This window comes from Hydra viridissima, unplaced genomic scaffold (assembly GCF_058129835.1).
Source record: "Hydra viridissima isolate aposymbiotic clone 2 unplaced genomic scaffold, HvirCarnegie_v1 scaffold_9, whole genome shotgun sequence".
Classification (NCBI taxonomy): Eukaryota; Metazoa; Cnidaria; class Hydrozoa; order Anthoathecata; family Hydridae; genus Hydra; species Hydra viridissima.
The window spans coordinates 7,899,887-7,912,609 of record NW_028324308.1 but is presented as its reverse complement, the minus strand read 5'-3'; the positions used below and the strand labels follow the sequence as shown (position 1 = coordinate 7,912,609).

General features: G+C 27.9%; 1 protein-coding gene and 1 long non-coding RNA gene across 4 annotated transcripts; both read right to left on the bottom strand.

Annotated features, from left to right (window-relative positions):
* Window positions 1-852: 852 nt before the first annotated feature.
* Window positions 853-7,793, bottom strand: LOC145185466 (uncharacterized). Of its 3 annotated transcripts, XM_090096902.1 has the most exons (9): window positions 7,637-7,750; window positions 7,076-7,189; window positions 5,358-6,468; window positions 4,214-4,333; window positions 3,325-3,455; window positions 3,002-3,072; window positions 2,788-2,816; window positions 1,130-1,192; window positions 853-997 (listed from the first exon to the last, which is right to left on the bottom strand). In XM_090096902.1, exons 2-8 carry the CDS (start codon window positions 7,144-7,146, stop codon window positions 1,151-1,153), a joined length of 1,575 nt encoding a protein of 524 aa, XP_089953028.1. In that variant the 5' UTR covers window positions 7,147-7,189; window positions 7,637-7,750; the 3' UTR covers window positions 853-997; window positions 1,130-1,150. The 3 variants fall into 3 exon arrangements, 2 of the variants coding, with proteins under 2 accessions (XP_089953028.1, XP_089953029.1); XM_090096903.1 differs by lacking the exon at window positions 7,076-7,189 and having other exon boundaries at window positions 7,637-7,793; XR_013846551.2 differs by lacking the exons at window positions 853-997; window positions 1,130-1,192; window positions 2,788-2,816; window positions 3,002-3,072 and adding an exon at window positions 3,837-3,927 and having other exon boundaries at window positions 3,327-3,455; window positions 7,637-7,751.
* A 1,904-nt stretch (window positions 7,794-9,697) lies between these two features.
* Window positions 9,698-10,569, bottom strand: LOC149883836 (uncharacterized). The gene is made up of 3 exons (XR_016455329.1): window positions 10,501-10,569; window positions 10,021-10,058; window positions 9,698-9,867 (listed from the first exon to the last, which is right to left on the bottom strand). It is a non-coding gene; the product is annotated as an uncharacterized LOC149883836 (long non-coding RNA).
* Window positions 10,570-12,723: the final 2,154 nt, after the last annotated feature.

Sequence of the window (12,723 nt, the reverse complement as noted above, 5' to 3'; positions counted from 1 at the left end):
AGCTTGATCGAGCGATTTTGTTGTTTACATTAAATTCGTGAATATATAAAGTGAATATATAAATACTATACAAATTAAAAACAATTTCAACAATCTAAATCAAAGGATGTAGGATGACAATGATATCTCAAGGAAACTTTTATGAAAATTATGAAAAGTATTTCGATGCAGAAAAAAATCTTTCAAAAAGTTTTGAAACATTTGTAGGTAAAGTTAAAAGTAACTGTAATAAAGATTTAGAGTACCTCCAACAGCATTTAGAAATCTTTTGAAAGCGTTTTAATGTCATCAGCACGTGTACTAATATGCGCTACCTTTACAAATATAACAACTAAATATCCAAAAACTAAAAGTCAAGAAATAATTTTTTAAAAATAATGTCGTGAAAAAGAAAACATGCTGCCCAGCGTTTAAAGATTTTTTTTTTGAAAGAAAAAAAAAAAAAGATTTCGACAAATGACTTATGAAGCGATGAAATAGATTCCAAGTTACACAGCAATATGTTAAACATTTGTCTTTAAGTTCGTAGCTACAAAAACCATTTTGTAACACGTGAAAAAATTTTCAAATAAAGAGCTCCTTAATATTTATTTTCTTTTTTAATTTTTCATTATCTTATGATTTACTATTTTTAATATAATTATGTACATTAGCAAACAATTGGCTTATTCTTTGTTTTACGCAAGGAAATAAAATTATGCCAATCAAATTATGGTATTTTAAAAACGAGTCATTTGTAAGCTTCTAGAAGCTGGCTTATCGAGTAAAAATGATTGAGCCGGTTTATAAGTATACTCGTTTATAGTGAATAAGTAAATAAACGCTTCAAATAACCCACTAAAACGCAGCTTATACGTGATAGTTTATATTATAAACAAATGTTAGTATTTAGCACGATATGACTAACAAAATCCACATTTAAAACCAGGACGCATGGTAACAAGAACATAAACTGGTAGCCTATTTTTGGGATGATCGTCAAGTTCACAAGATATCACTGAAAAAAACAAAATCAGTTATAAAACTAATTTAACTAATATTTGTTAAATAAGTTTATAAAAAGAGTTTAACAAATCATGTTCTGACAAATCCAAGACATTAAACATCTAACAAGACTAGGAATATTTACCATCGACGCAATCACAAACCATTAGATATCAATAATATCTGATCGATTTGCTTGAGTTTCATCCTAAATTCATAAAAGCGGAAAGAAAATCTTTAGGTGATCCTTTTTATGAGACTTTTAAATCATAAATATTTATGATTAAAAATCTAAGAAACATAATCTTACTTTTGAGTTAACTAGCATTAAAATTTTTTTCAATGTGTCTGACAAATCAAAATGAATTTCAATCAAGTTAATGTAATAAAAAAAGAAATAGCAATTAAAACAGCGATGATTAAAGAAATAGTAGCAAGCCACAGTAGTGGAGAAAAAGGACCTTGATATTGCCGACTTAAAAAAGACCTTTATCTCATTAAAGATCTTTTTTTATAGACATGAGTGCACTGAGCATTACAATATAAAACCCAAAATCTGGCTACACTGTCTGTTAAAGTAAACAAAGTTTGAAATTTAGGGTAAAACTTCCAAAATATTTAACCTATATAAAATTTTTTATATTCTCTCATAAGTAAAAAACATCTGATAACCATTCAAATATACAATAGTTGTAAATTTGTTTATAAATACAATATTTGTATAAACAATTATTTTTTCAAAAAATTGTAGGTGTTTTAAAAACAGGTTATTTTAAACCAAAAAACAATATTTTAAACCAAATTTTACCTGTAAAAACTGGAAAAAAAAAAAGTTTCTAGTCCACCTCAAAGATGGTAGCCATTCTTTAACTACAGATGGTGCAAACTAGTTAGCAGCATCAATTTTAAAGATTTCTTTCTACTTGCAATGCATCAGTATGCCTCTTTATTTATAGTCTGGCTAGGTATTATATTAGAAAAATTATATCCAGTACACCACTATTTACCACAATGCTATTTTGACAGAAAAAGTAGAAACAGAGAAAAGTAAATACTAAAAATTGTGTTTTAGTTTGCCAACTTTACAAATCAAACAACTGCATGTTGATTCTCTGGTGAGAAGTTGGACATTGGCAGTCAAGTCTATGTTTTTCTTTCTTGTACATTCTAACACAAGATTGGCACTGCTTATATAACTTAGTGGGTATCCTTGGATCTCTTAAGTCTACTTAATGCTTTATGATAGCTTGAATCCTTTTTACTCATGAAAGACATTTCATTTTCATTCATTTCTTTTAACTCATGGAGTTTTTTTATCTTTCTGAAACAACATTTTCATCTACAAATGGTATAAACAAACCTTTGAATTTAAAAAATCAAAACTTTGGAACTTATATCCTGGTGACCAGTACATTCATAGTTATCAGTTCTCCTCAAAATACATTTTTAGGTCATGACATCAAGATTAGCAAGGTAAAACAAGCAACCAATCACAACAATAATTAAATAATTTGTAGCATTTAAAATAGCAGCTAGTCACAACAGTTGAATCAGTTTTGTTAAGAGTGCAAGTTTTCTTATTAGAATTAAAATTCTAATAAAAACATAGATTTTAGAAATTTATTTTTGATTTTCAAAGGTTTACCATTACTGATTTGTGCCCTTTTAACAAAAACTAACTGATTACAGAAATGGTAGCAATTAAAATAGAAATCAGTTACAACAATTAACAAAAAGTTAAAAGATAAGGCAGAATTTAAGGAATATAAAGAAACAAAATCTATGGAAGCAAGAAAAACTTACTTGACCTGAAGATGCAAATTGAGAGCGCACTAGAATATAATCAGTTAATGGTCATCTATTTATAGATCTTCAATAAGTTTCAATCATTAATTCAAAATATTGTCAAATTAAAAAAAACAAAACATTTTATTAATTAGAAAAGTAACATTTGTCAATCAGAAAAGCAAAATTTTGTCAATAAAAAAAGTTACATTTTGTCAATTAGAATAATTACATTTTGCAAAATATGCTTGTTTCACTATTTCTCTTTCTGCAGCATCAAAGTACCACAACGTGATGGCAAACCTAAAATTATGAAATCAATTCAGAAAGCATCCAGGAAAAAAAGATTAAATAAGCCAAAATTAAATACATTAATACAACTTTAACATGAAATATGTTTCAAATCTCTAGCAGGGAACTGTATAGAATATTTCCCAAAAACTAAGATTTGAAAAAATAAATTTTTGCCTAAACAGCTCAACTGTCAAAGAAGTCTGCAGGAAAAAAAGAATTTAAAAAATCAATTCATACAAATGTAGAAAGATTTACAATAACCTTCTTCTAAATGATGGAAGGACTTCGTGTGGAGTACGTTTATCAGACCAAAACAATAACAATCTATTAAAAATGGGTTCAATATCAATTCTATTACCCATGGGATATAATCGCAACATTCCGCCATCTCTCTAAAAGAATAATATCTAAACTTAAAAAACTACATTTTCAGAAGATTTAGGAGTTAATAATGGAAAATTATTAATTCTTTAAGCAAAAATATTAAACTTAAACTCTCATTTATTAAAAATTTTTGTCAAGGTTTAACAATCGGTAGTATATTAGTATAAAAATCAGAGGGTCGATAATTGGCAATAAGTTTTAAACTTCTACAATAGATTACTTACAAACTAAAAACACTCAATAAGAAAATTAAAATGAAGTGCATGGAAAAAATAATACCAAATAGTCATATGAAATAATAGAAAAGAGGATATAAAATGATTTTACTTTTGATCAAAGTGTTTTCTATTAAATGTTTTTACCAGTGAAACTTTATCCACTGAGCTCACCTGAGTCATGTGGAACTTTCAGGGATATGGCTATTGAGCTCTAACAACTGAGCCATTGTTACATTTACGAATCTTTTTCTTGATTGAAAACCTCAATAGGATAATTTTTTTAACGTTTTAAATATGATTTAAAAACAACTGAGAACAAAAAATCAAAAAAGATAAAAAGGAAGTAATGACAACTAAAAAGAAAATTAAATGATAAAATGACAAACCTGATGGTAAGAAAAAGACTAATATGTTTAATATGCAAATAATAAAGGTGAAAAAAATAAATAAATAATAAAAAAGATGAAAATACCATCGGATATACTCTTATGTACATTTAGTTATATGATATTTTAAATATACAGTTATGCCTATTTAAATAAAAATACCTCGCAATCCCATGGATCATTAAGATAATATAAACATGTTATGATACGGCCATCTTTTTGAGAGTTATCAATATGATGTCTGTATCGAGACCCCCTTCCAGGATAGCATGCTACCATTGCCTGCAAAGAAGTAAAAACACCATCTATACTTTTGATTATTCTAATTCTTGAAAAATCTTACTTTGAAATTCTTTTAAAATATTTACAAAGTTTTCAATAGGCAATATGATAAAATGCATTTCAACTCTTATTTGAAGTATGATGTGTGAACAAATCTTTATTCAAATAATATATTTACAAAGATTTTACTTTTCAAATTATATATCTAATTGATTAAGCATGCCAAGGCCCAAAGAAGCATTGGAATTATCTGAATTTTGAGGCTGTATTGGTCAACATGTAGATGGACTTAGTCAATTAAGAATATCAAAAAAATTCTCAAACCCACTTTCTACTGTTGAACTCCATCATATTCTCTGATGAGTCACATTTGTATTAATCTCAGACAAACAAAGGGTGTGGGTATGGAGACTCTGCAGCCAATAGTGAAACATGGAAGCTTTTCAGTAATGGTTTGGGGTGCAATATGGAGCAAAGGTCGGTCAGAGCTAGTGGAGTGCTAAAGTAATATCAACTCAACTAAATATGTTTCCATATTACACAAAAGAATTCTTCGAATATTCTCAACTGGTAAAATGATTAAACACAACCCCTTACTTATAAAGCACCTTCTCATACTGCCAAAGCAACTCAAAATTGGTTGAATCAAAATGGGATTAAGAAACTTCCGTAGCCCAGTCAGTCACTTGATATGAACCCTATTAAATTTTGGACCATGTTAGACTGGAAACTTTGCAAAAAAATTTATGATTTTTGCATGAAACATGGCAAGAAGTTCCTTAAGATGATAATTGTGAATTAATTTCTAGCATGTCTAAAAGGATTCTAGCATTGAAAAATTTGATCAGGATGACAACTAAGTATTAATTATTCAAATTACAATCATTTAAAAAAAATTTTTTATTGTATCATCTGGCATTTTCAATAAAAATTTTAGTTTGAGTGTCTATTCAATACTGTTGTGTCTGCATACATTCTTATATATAGATTTTTATTTAAAAGAGCATTCAGTTAGTTTACTTACTGGTGTTCTACCTTTAATGACATAGGTATCAATAAGTTTGCTTAAAGCAGCTACAAGTTGATCTACAACTAACATGAGGTAAGTAATATATTGATACTGTTCTTCTTGACCTGAAAGCCACATTACAAGATCTCCACGAATGTCTTCATTATGATTTCCTTTAACTACTTGACCAGCTTTCATAGCCCCAGATTCTAATGCCATATTTACATTAGCCATAACTCCTCTTGCACATTCTTCATCTAAAAAATTATCAACTATGCAGTAGCCTCTTTGATACAACTCATTGCGAATATGTAAAGCTTGATTAGATAAATCATTTTCATAGTTGCTTTGGACACTGTTATGTAACGATGTTTCAGATGAAATCTGAGATTTATTAATATTGTTAGATAGAAATTCAGGCTGAGTTGGTTTTCTTTCTTCAAACGTAAACTCACTGTTGTTCAATAAATTAGCAGTGTCCAGATATAAGCTAGCAGCATCACCAAAATCTATAACACCTGCCGGTTGGCTATCATCAGATAGTAGATCTGTCAAAGCATCATCAGTACCAAGTATTGAGTTTTCTGATGCAAAAAAATTTGTTGCTAACGAATAATTTGCAGGTGAGCTGGAAAAAGGTTTGTATATGCTTGAGTGAGGAGGGTTGTTGGGTGAGAAGTCCTGCTTTGAAGTAGAGGTGTATAAAGTGCCTGAAAAACTGTCACTTGTGGAAGGTCTATATGGAACTGTTTCTGCAGGATAAAAATTGTTTGTTTTAGAATATTGTTGATGCATAGGAATATTTAAAAACTCTTCATTAGCAGGTGTAAAAGCAGAATAATTTGCAGACAGAGTATTGGATCCAAAATGTTCCATGTAATTTGGAGCAGTAGAAGGGAAAGGTGCTCCTGATTTATTTATTTGAGAATTAGAATACGGTTGTATATTTGTATTTTCATAATTCCTGTTTAACTTGTGAGTATAAGAAACTTTGTTAAAATTTTTGGTTAAGTCTGGAACCAATTCTTTTTTAGGTTTTCGCTGCACACAGAAGTTCTTATGAATACTCCAATGTTGTTTTTGATGTTCACGACTGCAATACCATACACTTTTACATTGAACACATCTAAATGCATATAAGAAAATAGACTATTTTAAAATTTACTTAACGGGCATCTTACTTATAGGGCAAAATAGAATTTATAGAATAATGAATTTTAAAACAAATAAAACATTAAATTTTATAAATAAAATACTCATTTGCCCAAAATAACCTTAAGAAGTGCAATTAAGTCAGTTTACTTTTTTCTTTTTCTTTCTACAATGAAGAAACTGAAATTGAAAACTAGCATATTACTTTGCAATATGCATTAGTATTGATAGAACACCAAATACTATTATCTGATATTCAATCAATCTATTATAACAGGTACTTTTACAAGTATTTTGTATTCAATACATGATTGAATTTTTTCCAAATAAAGCTTTAAATGAATTTTAAAAATAATTAAGAAGTTTTTATAACTATTTTCATTAACATGTGTTAAGCGAAAAAATATTTAAATATTAGTAAATATATATTTTTATCAGCTTAATTTAATTTGCATTTACTTAATCATTTTTATATGTTAGACTTTAATTTTAACTATATGACTACTTTCTTACTATTCTAGTTGAAAAATTACTTTATTTAGTAACATACTGCAGCCACCAAAGTAAAAACATAAATATACCTTAATAGTGCTGTGTTATCAACTCCACAATAAAAGCAATAAAGTCCACTCCCAGTGCTATTTGAAGTCATTTAAATTAATTATTTTTGTTTTGTTTTAGGCATTTAATATTTTCTTTTAAAAAAAGAAATCATAAAAACAGCTTGATTGTAAAAATAAAAAATGCACATTTTATAGTAATCTTATAAAACCAAGGTATATTATTCGTGAGTGTAACAATGCTCATTTTAAACTAGCTATGCTTACAATTATATAGGTAGTTAGGTAAATGTATCTTATCGTTTTGTAGTTAATAGAGAATGCAACATAAGTAATGTATGATAATGTACCTAACACCTAACTTATGATGTGAAGACAAAAACTATTGAACCATATATAAGTGTAATAATCTTGCTAGCTATTTAATAGCAAATATATTATACTTTTCTAAATTATTTACTTTAAAACCTAATTATAAGTAAAGAGCTAGACTTTCAAATACGCTAGTTATGCACTTAGGAAAAATATCTAACTACTGCAAACTGTAATTCTAACTATGAAAATCAATATACCAAAACTTACTTTGCAAGTCGCGTTATATTTGTAAAGGAGTAGGTTGTTAATATTTCAGCAATTTAAATATTTTCAAAGTAGATGGGTGTCACTAAAATTGAACATTAAAAACGGTTACATTTCGATCATGCGCACAAGCTGAAATAACTTCTGAGAAAACTTAAAACAAACGTAAGGAGAAAATGACTTGGGTTTAAATGAACCAAAAAACGATTCATTTCAAAAGGAAGCAAATGGTTTTAATGTTTGGTGGTGTATTTAGGTGTAAATTTTCATATCGTATAAGTTTTTTTATATTTGCTGCTCTGCTCTCAAATCTGACACTAAGTCAATCTTTTACTTTTGCGAAATATACTTTTCTAAACCAACCATATAAACTTTCTGAACACCGTTAAAGCCTCGTGGTATTTTTCTGAAATAATTTTAACATTATGATGAAGAATTTCTAAAAATTGCTGATTACAGTAGAACCAAAACACTACTAAATATTTTTGTTTCAGCAAATTTAATAAATTTCTCTTAATACTTTTTTACTTGAGAGAAAAATGGAATTTTCAAGACTTCAGTAGTATTTAATATTGAACATTTTTAAACAACTCGATAGGGCCTGATAACAATGGTTTTTCGTTTGTATGTTGTCAGAATTAATTAGTGAGCACCAGTATATGATGAAAAGGAAGCAAATCCGAAAATTTGTGAACTGGGCCACCAGTGGTTTTTCCAGTGTAATCTTCATTTAATAATCTATGTATTTTCGGAAAAACTTTACATTTTTCTGAAAATATACTTTAAAGATTAAGAAAATTCTCCATTTACCAACTCTTTCCAGCTTTAAGATAGGATGATGCGGCTTAATTACAGATCAATTTCCATTCTTTCTTGGTTTTCAAAAAAATTGAATAATAAATTTTATTCTTTATTAGATGTTAATGTTGGTGTAATGTTAAAAAGTTGTTCTTTACAATAAACAATTTGGATGTTAAATCAAAGGTCAAAGAATCTTGAAATTATTCTTACCACCTTCAATCCTCACGACAAATTTTAGTCAATAAATTATGTAACACACTATTCAGTAATGATTTAAAACTTTTTTTCTTCTAACTTAAAATAAAACTGATGCAAAAATTTTTTATAAATTACAACAAAGTAGACTTCCATCTTCTCTTTTCATATACTTACACTGAATTCTTGCTTCTTCTTTTTCTTAGTTCAATAACTTATTAAAAAATAAATTATTAAACCTTTAAAAAAAAAAAAAAAATATGCAATGTTATAAGCTGTTTTGTGTATTTTGATATAAATTTCTTTCACCGTGACTTTTACTGTAATTGTTGTGACAAGACAAATTTTTCTTCCTCAAGCTCCATCTATTTATTTGTTACAAGTATATTATATAGTAAATACTCTTTAACCGCGAAATAAACGAGTCCCGTTCGATAGACCAATTTGATTCAAGGTATTGCTTTGATAAATGAGTTCGGTACGATTGATGAGTTCCGTTTAATTGATGGGTTTTTAAATGGGAAAAAGCAGCAAACGGAAGCATTTTTGCTAAGTTTTATTTAAAAAAAAGAAAAAAACTATTTCAGTTAATTAAACGGTAAATAAGATCCAGATCTAAAACTGGTTGCTTATAAATATTTTAAAGTTAGAAATTTAATGCCGGCCGCCACTCAATGCCTTTTTAGTTTTTGAATCGCCTTTAATTTATAGAAATGACATATTTTTCTTAATTTTTAACAACAAACTTTTCTCTTTTTAAGTTGCTCGCACCGATTCTCTCAAAAGACTCGGAAATGTTAAAAGACTTACGGCAAACTAATCTTTTTAACATTTTAAAGCTCGAATTAAATTTGCTAAAAAATTGCATACACTATTAATGATGATTGAGTAAATCAAAAAGCCAATGAAAGTAGAAATTTCTTCCGTGCTGTTGTTATATTTCAATGAGTTTACACTTTTAAATATTTAATTGTTGATAACTGTTAACATTAAAATTAATGTTTAAATTGAAAAAGCCTTCAGATGTTGGGGATGTATTTGTGCTAAAAATCTACATATTTAAAGTATATAGACTCATCAAATTTCATTTGTTCGAAATCTAATCATAACATGCATTTAAGTTGAAAATATAAAAAAGAAATTACCACTCACCTCTCAAGACAAAATACTTTTGGACATTTTGCTGCAGAACAATAAAATAGAGGAAAGGAAGAATTCGCTGCAAAAACTGTGCAGACCTGCTCTAGGTAAAAGTAAACTTAAAAATAAATTTCCATATTTTTAAAATAATTATAACAAGGGTCTTCTATAAAGTTCGTTTTAGAGCAAACTAATGTTCTCTAAAACAAAAATGATTGATGATGTGAAATACTTGTGTCAGAAACCATTACCTCTTTAATAGTGTAAAGTAAGCAGAAAATATTCGTTTCTAAATATTAGAAAATGAAAAGATAAATAAAATATTAGAAAATTTGTTTTAAAACTACTTTTTTAATCTTTAGTTACAAATTGATAACACACAACCGGTTTAACAACGGTTTAATTGAATTGATGATTTAAAATTATTATCCCAGCTTAAAATAATTTTTTTAACACTCAAATCTAGTTTAACATAGTATGTAACAAAATGTAGAAACATATTCTTAGCATTATAGAAATATCTGGAGATCATCTGGTTTCTGGAGACCATTACAGAGATTTCTGGAAATCATTTTGCGCAAAAAAAATAATTGGAAAACCCTTTTCTGCTACAAATTGAGAAATTTTTGTTCCTTTTAAACAATTAAAAATCCAAAGTTTTTCTAAAAATTATAAAAAATTAGAAAAGTCCTCGGAAGATTTGATCTAAACATAAACTTGAATAACGATACCTGAGCGAAAAATATGCGTATAGCACATAAATAAAGTTCTTTCTATTCACCTTTGGAAATGTAAGCATTGAAAATTTGAATAAAAAAGTTTTATTAGGCGAAAAAAATTTAATTGTTAAAAATATATTTGTTCAATTTTTTGTTTTATTAAGCAAATGTCAACATACAAATTGTTTATGTAAAAAAACAAAAAAAAACAAAAAATAAACGAAGATTCAATAAATATTTGATTGTTTGAATGACATTCTGCAAAGGATTTAGCATGAATCGAAACATAATGATTACTTTGTATTTGGTAGAACAATCGTTGTTTTTTCATTAACATTTTTCTGGCAAATTTTTCATCTACCTTATAATAAAGAAGTGTTTCAATTTTAAATATATTACCAATTTTTTTGGAACATTTTTTTGGAACATTTTTTTGGAATATTGGTCACATATTCAAAAATTGCTCATACTTTTGTTTCTTGCATTTTAAATAATTTTAATAAATAATTTTCGGTAACTTGAAAGTAATTGGCATAAACTAAAATAAAAAGTTGATAACATTGTATATAATATAATAAGTGTGCAACTTTCGGCAACTAATCACAAAAAACTATTGCTCGATATTTTTTCATTGAATATGCAGAAAATTGTAAATACGAAAAAAATTGTGAACACAAGAGTTTAAAATCTTTTGTTCTTCCTTCCGATGATGTTGGAAAACGCAACAGATGAAGAAAAGTCAGACGGAGAAGAGGAATTGGCTGATGATGCAGGAGAATTAGAAGTTCATTCAAAGCTACAAGAAGATGATAATCATGAAGAAGTAGTTACAAAAACATTAAGAAAATCGCAAAATACAGCTATATTCATAATCCCTAACTTGAAACAAGTTCTAACAATAACAATAATATTCGTGATATTGACACGTTGAGTGGCTTCTGTAGCCAATTGTTCTTTTGGATGGCTTCTGTAGCCAGAAGGATTGCTCTACCTCTACAGTGGAGAGCGTAGAGCAATCCTTCTAAAACCTGAAATTTCTCAAAAGCAGTCTGAGAATAATTAAAGAAACTTCCCTGTTTCTTCCATTGAAAATACACGGGACCGAGAGTTGAACATTAAAGATATCGACTTGCTTGCTCAAAACAAAAGCTTGCAAAGTTGATTTTAATGTACAAATAAAATAACACCTTTTTTGCCTTTGCAATTTTATTCTTACAAAATAAAATCTTCTGATAGTTAATGTGAATCGCTACTCTACAAAATAATTGTGTCAAACTCCATTTGTCTAAAGGTTTTTTTGATAATTCACTAACCGTTTTTAAGAATGCACATAAAGCAGAGAGTAGCACTCTTAAGGTTATCGCCCCCCCCCCCCCCCCACCTTTTAAATATAGACAATAGAAAAAAATTTTTGACGTAAAGTAACTAACAGTATAATAAAAACAGAAATGTTACAAAAAAATATTTTTTTGGTCAATTGTTGTATTAACCCCAACCCCCCCCCTCCCAAAAAAAAAAAAAAAAGCAGAAAATAGTATTTACGTCTGCCGAGTTTTAGCAAAAATAAATAAAAAAGGCAAAATGATACTTTGGTGGCATATTTAGAATAGTTGTATGTGTGTTTTAAATGGAACAGATTTTTTTAAAAATATTTTGGGTCTGATAACCTGTGCGCCAATTTATTATTAGAAAAAAGATCATTTTTTGAAAAGATAAGTTAGCCATACAACTTTTTTCCTTGATATATAAAAGTTGTGTTCCATTTAAAACACAGCTCTTATTGAACAGAAGATATGCTGAAAGTATCAGACACAAAGCTCCAGTGGTTCTCTTGTAACTGCGACCGGCATACTGAAAAATCTCAAACTTAGAAAACGCACAAAAAGTGAAAAACAAAATTGAAATATCTATAAACATAACAAATATTACATATAAGATTTTAATTGAAATTAGAAGCCTCTTGTTTCATATGTTTTGCCTTCTTTTTCTAAGTTTTTGTCACTTTTCTTCATTTTTTTAGCCCTTAATTTTTGACGACGCAGTTTATTATGTGAGTTTCCTCGATTGATCGACCATTGAATGCGGGTTTTGTTTATGGCTCCTGATCATGAAATCTTCTTCACTATTTGACAAAAGAGTTATAAACAACATTTCATATAACGTTGGTCTATCTTTTTATTTTTTATTTACACTTTTATATTTAGTTTTTTTTTACATTTACATTACTAAACCCTT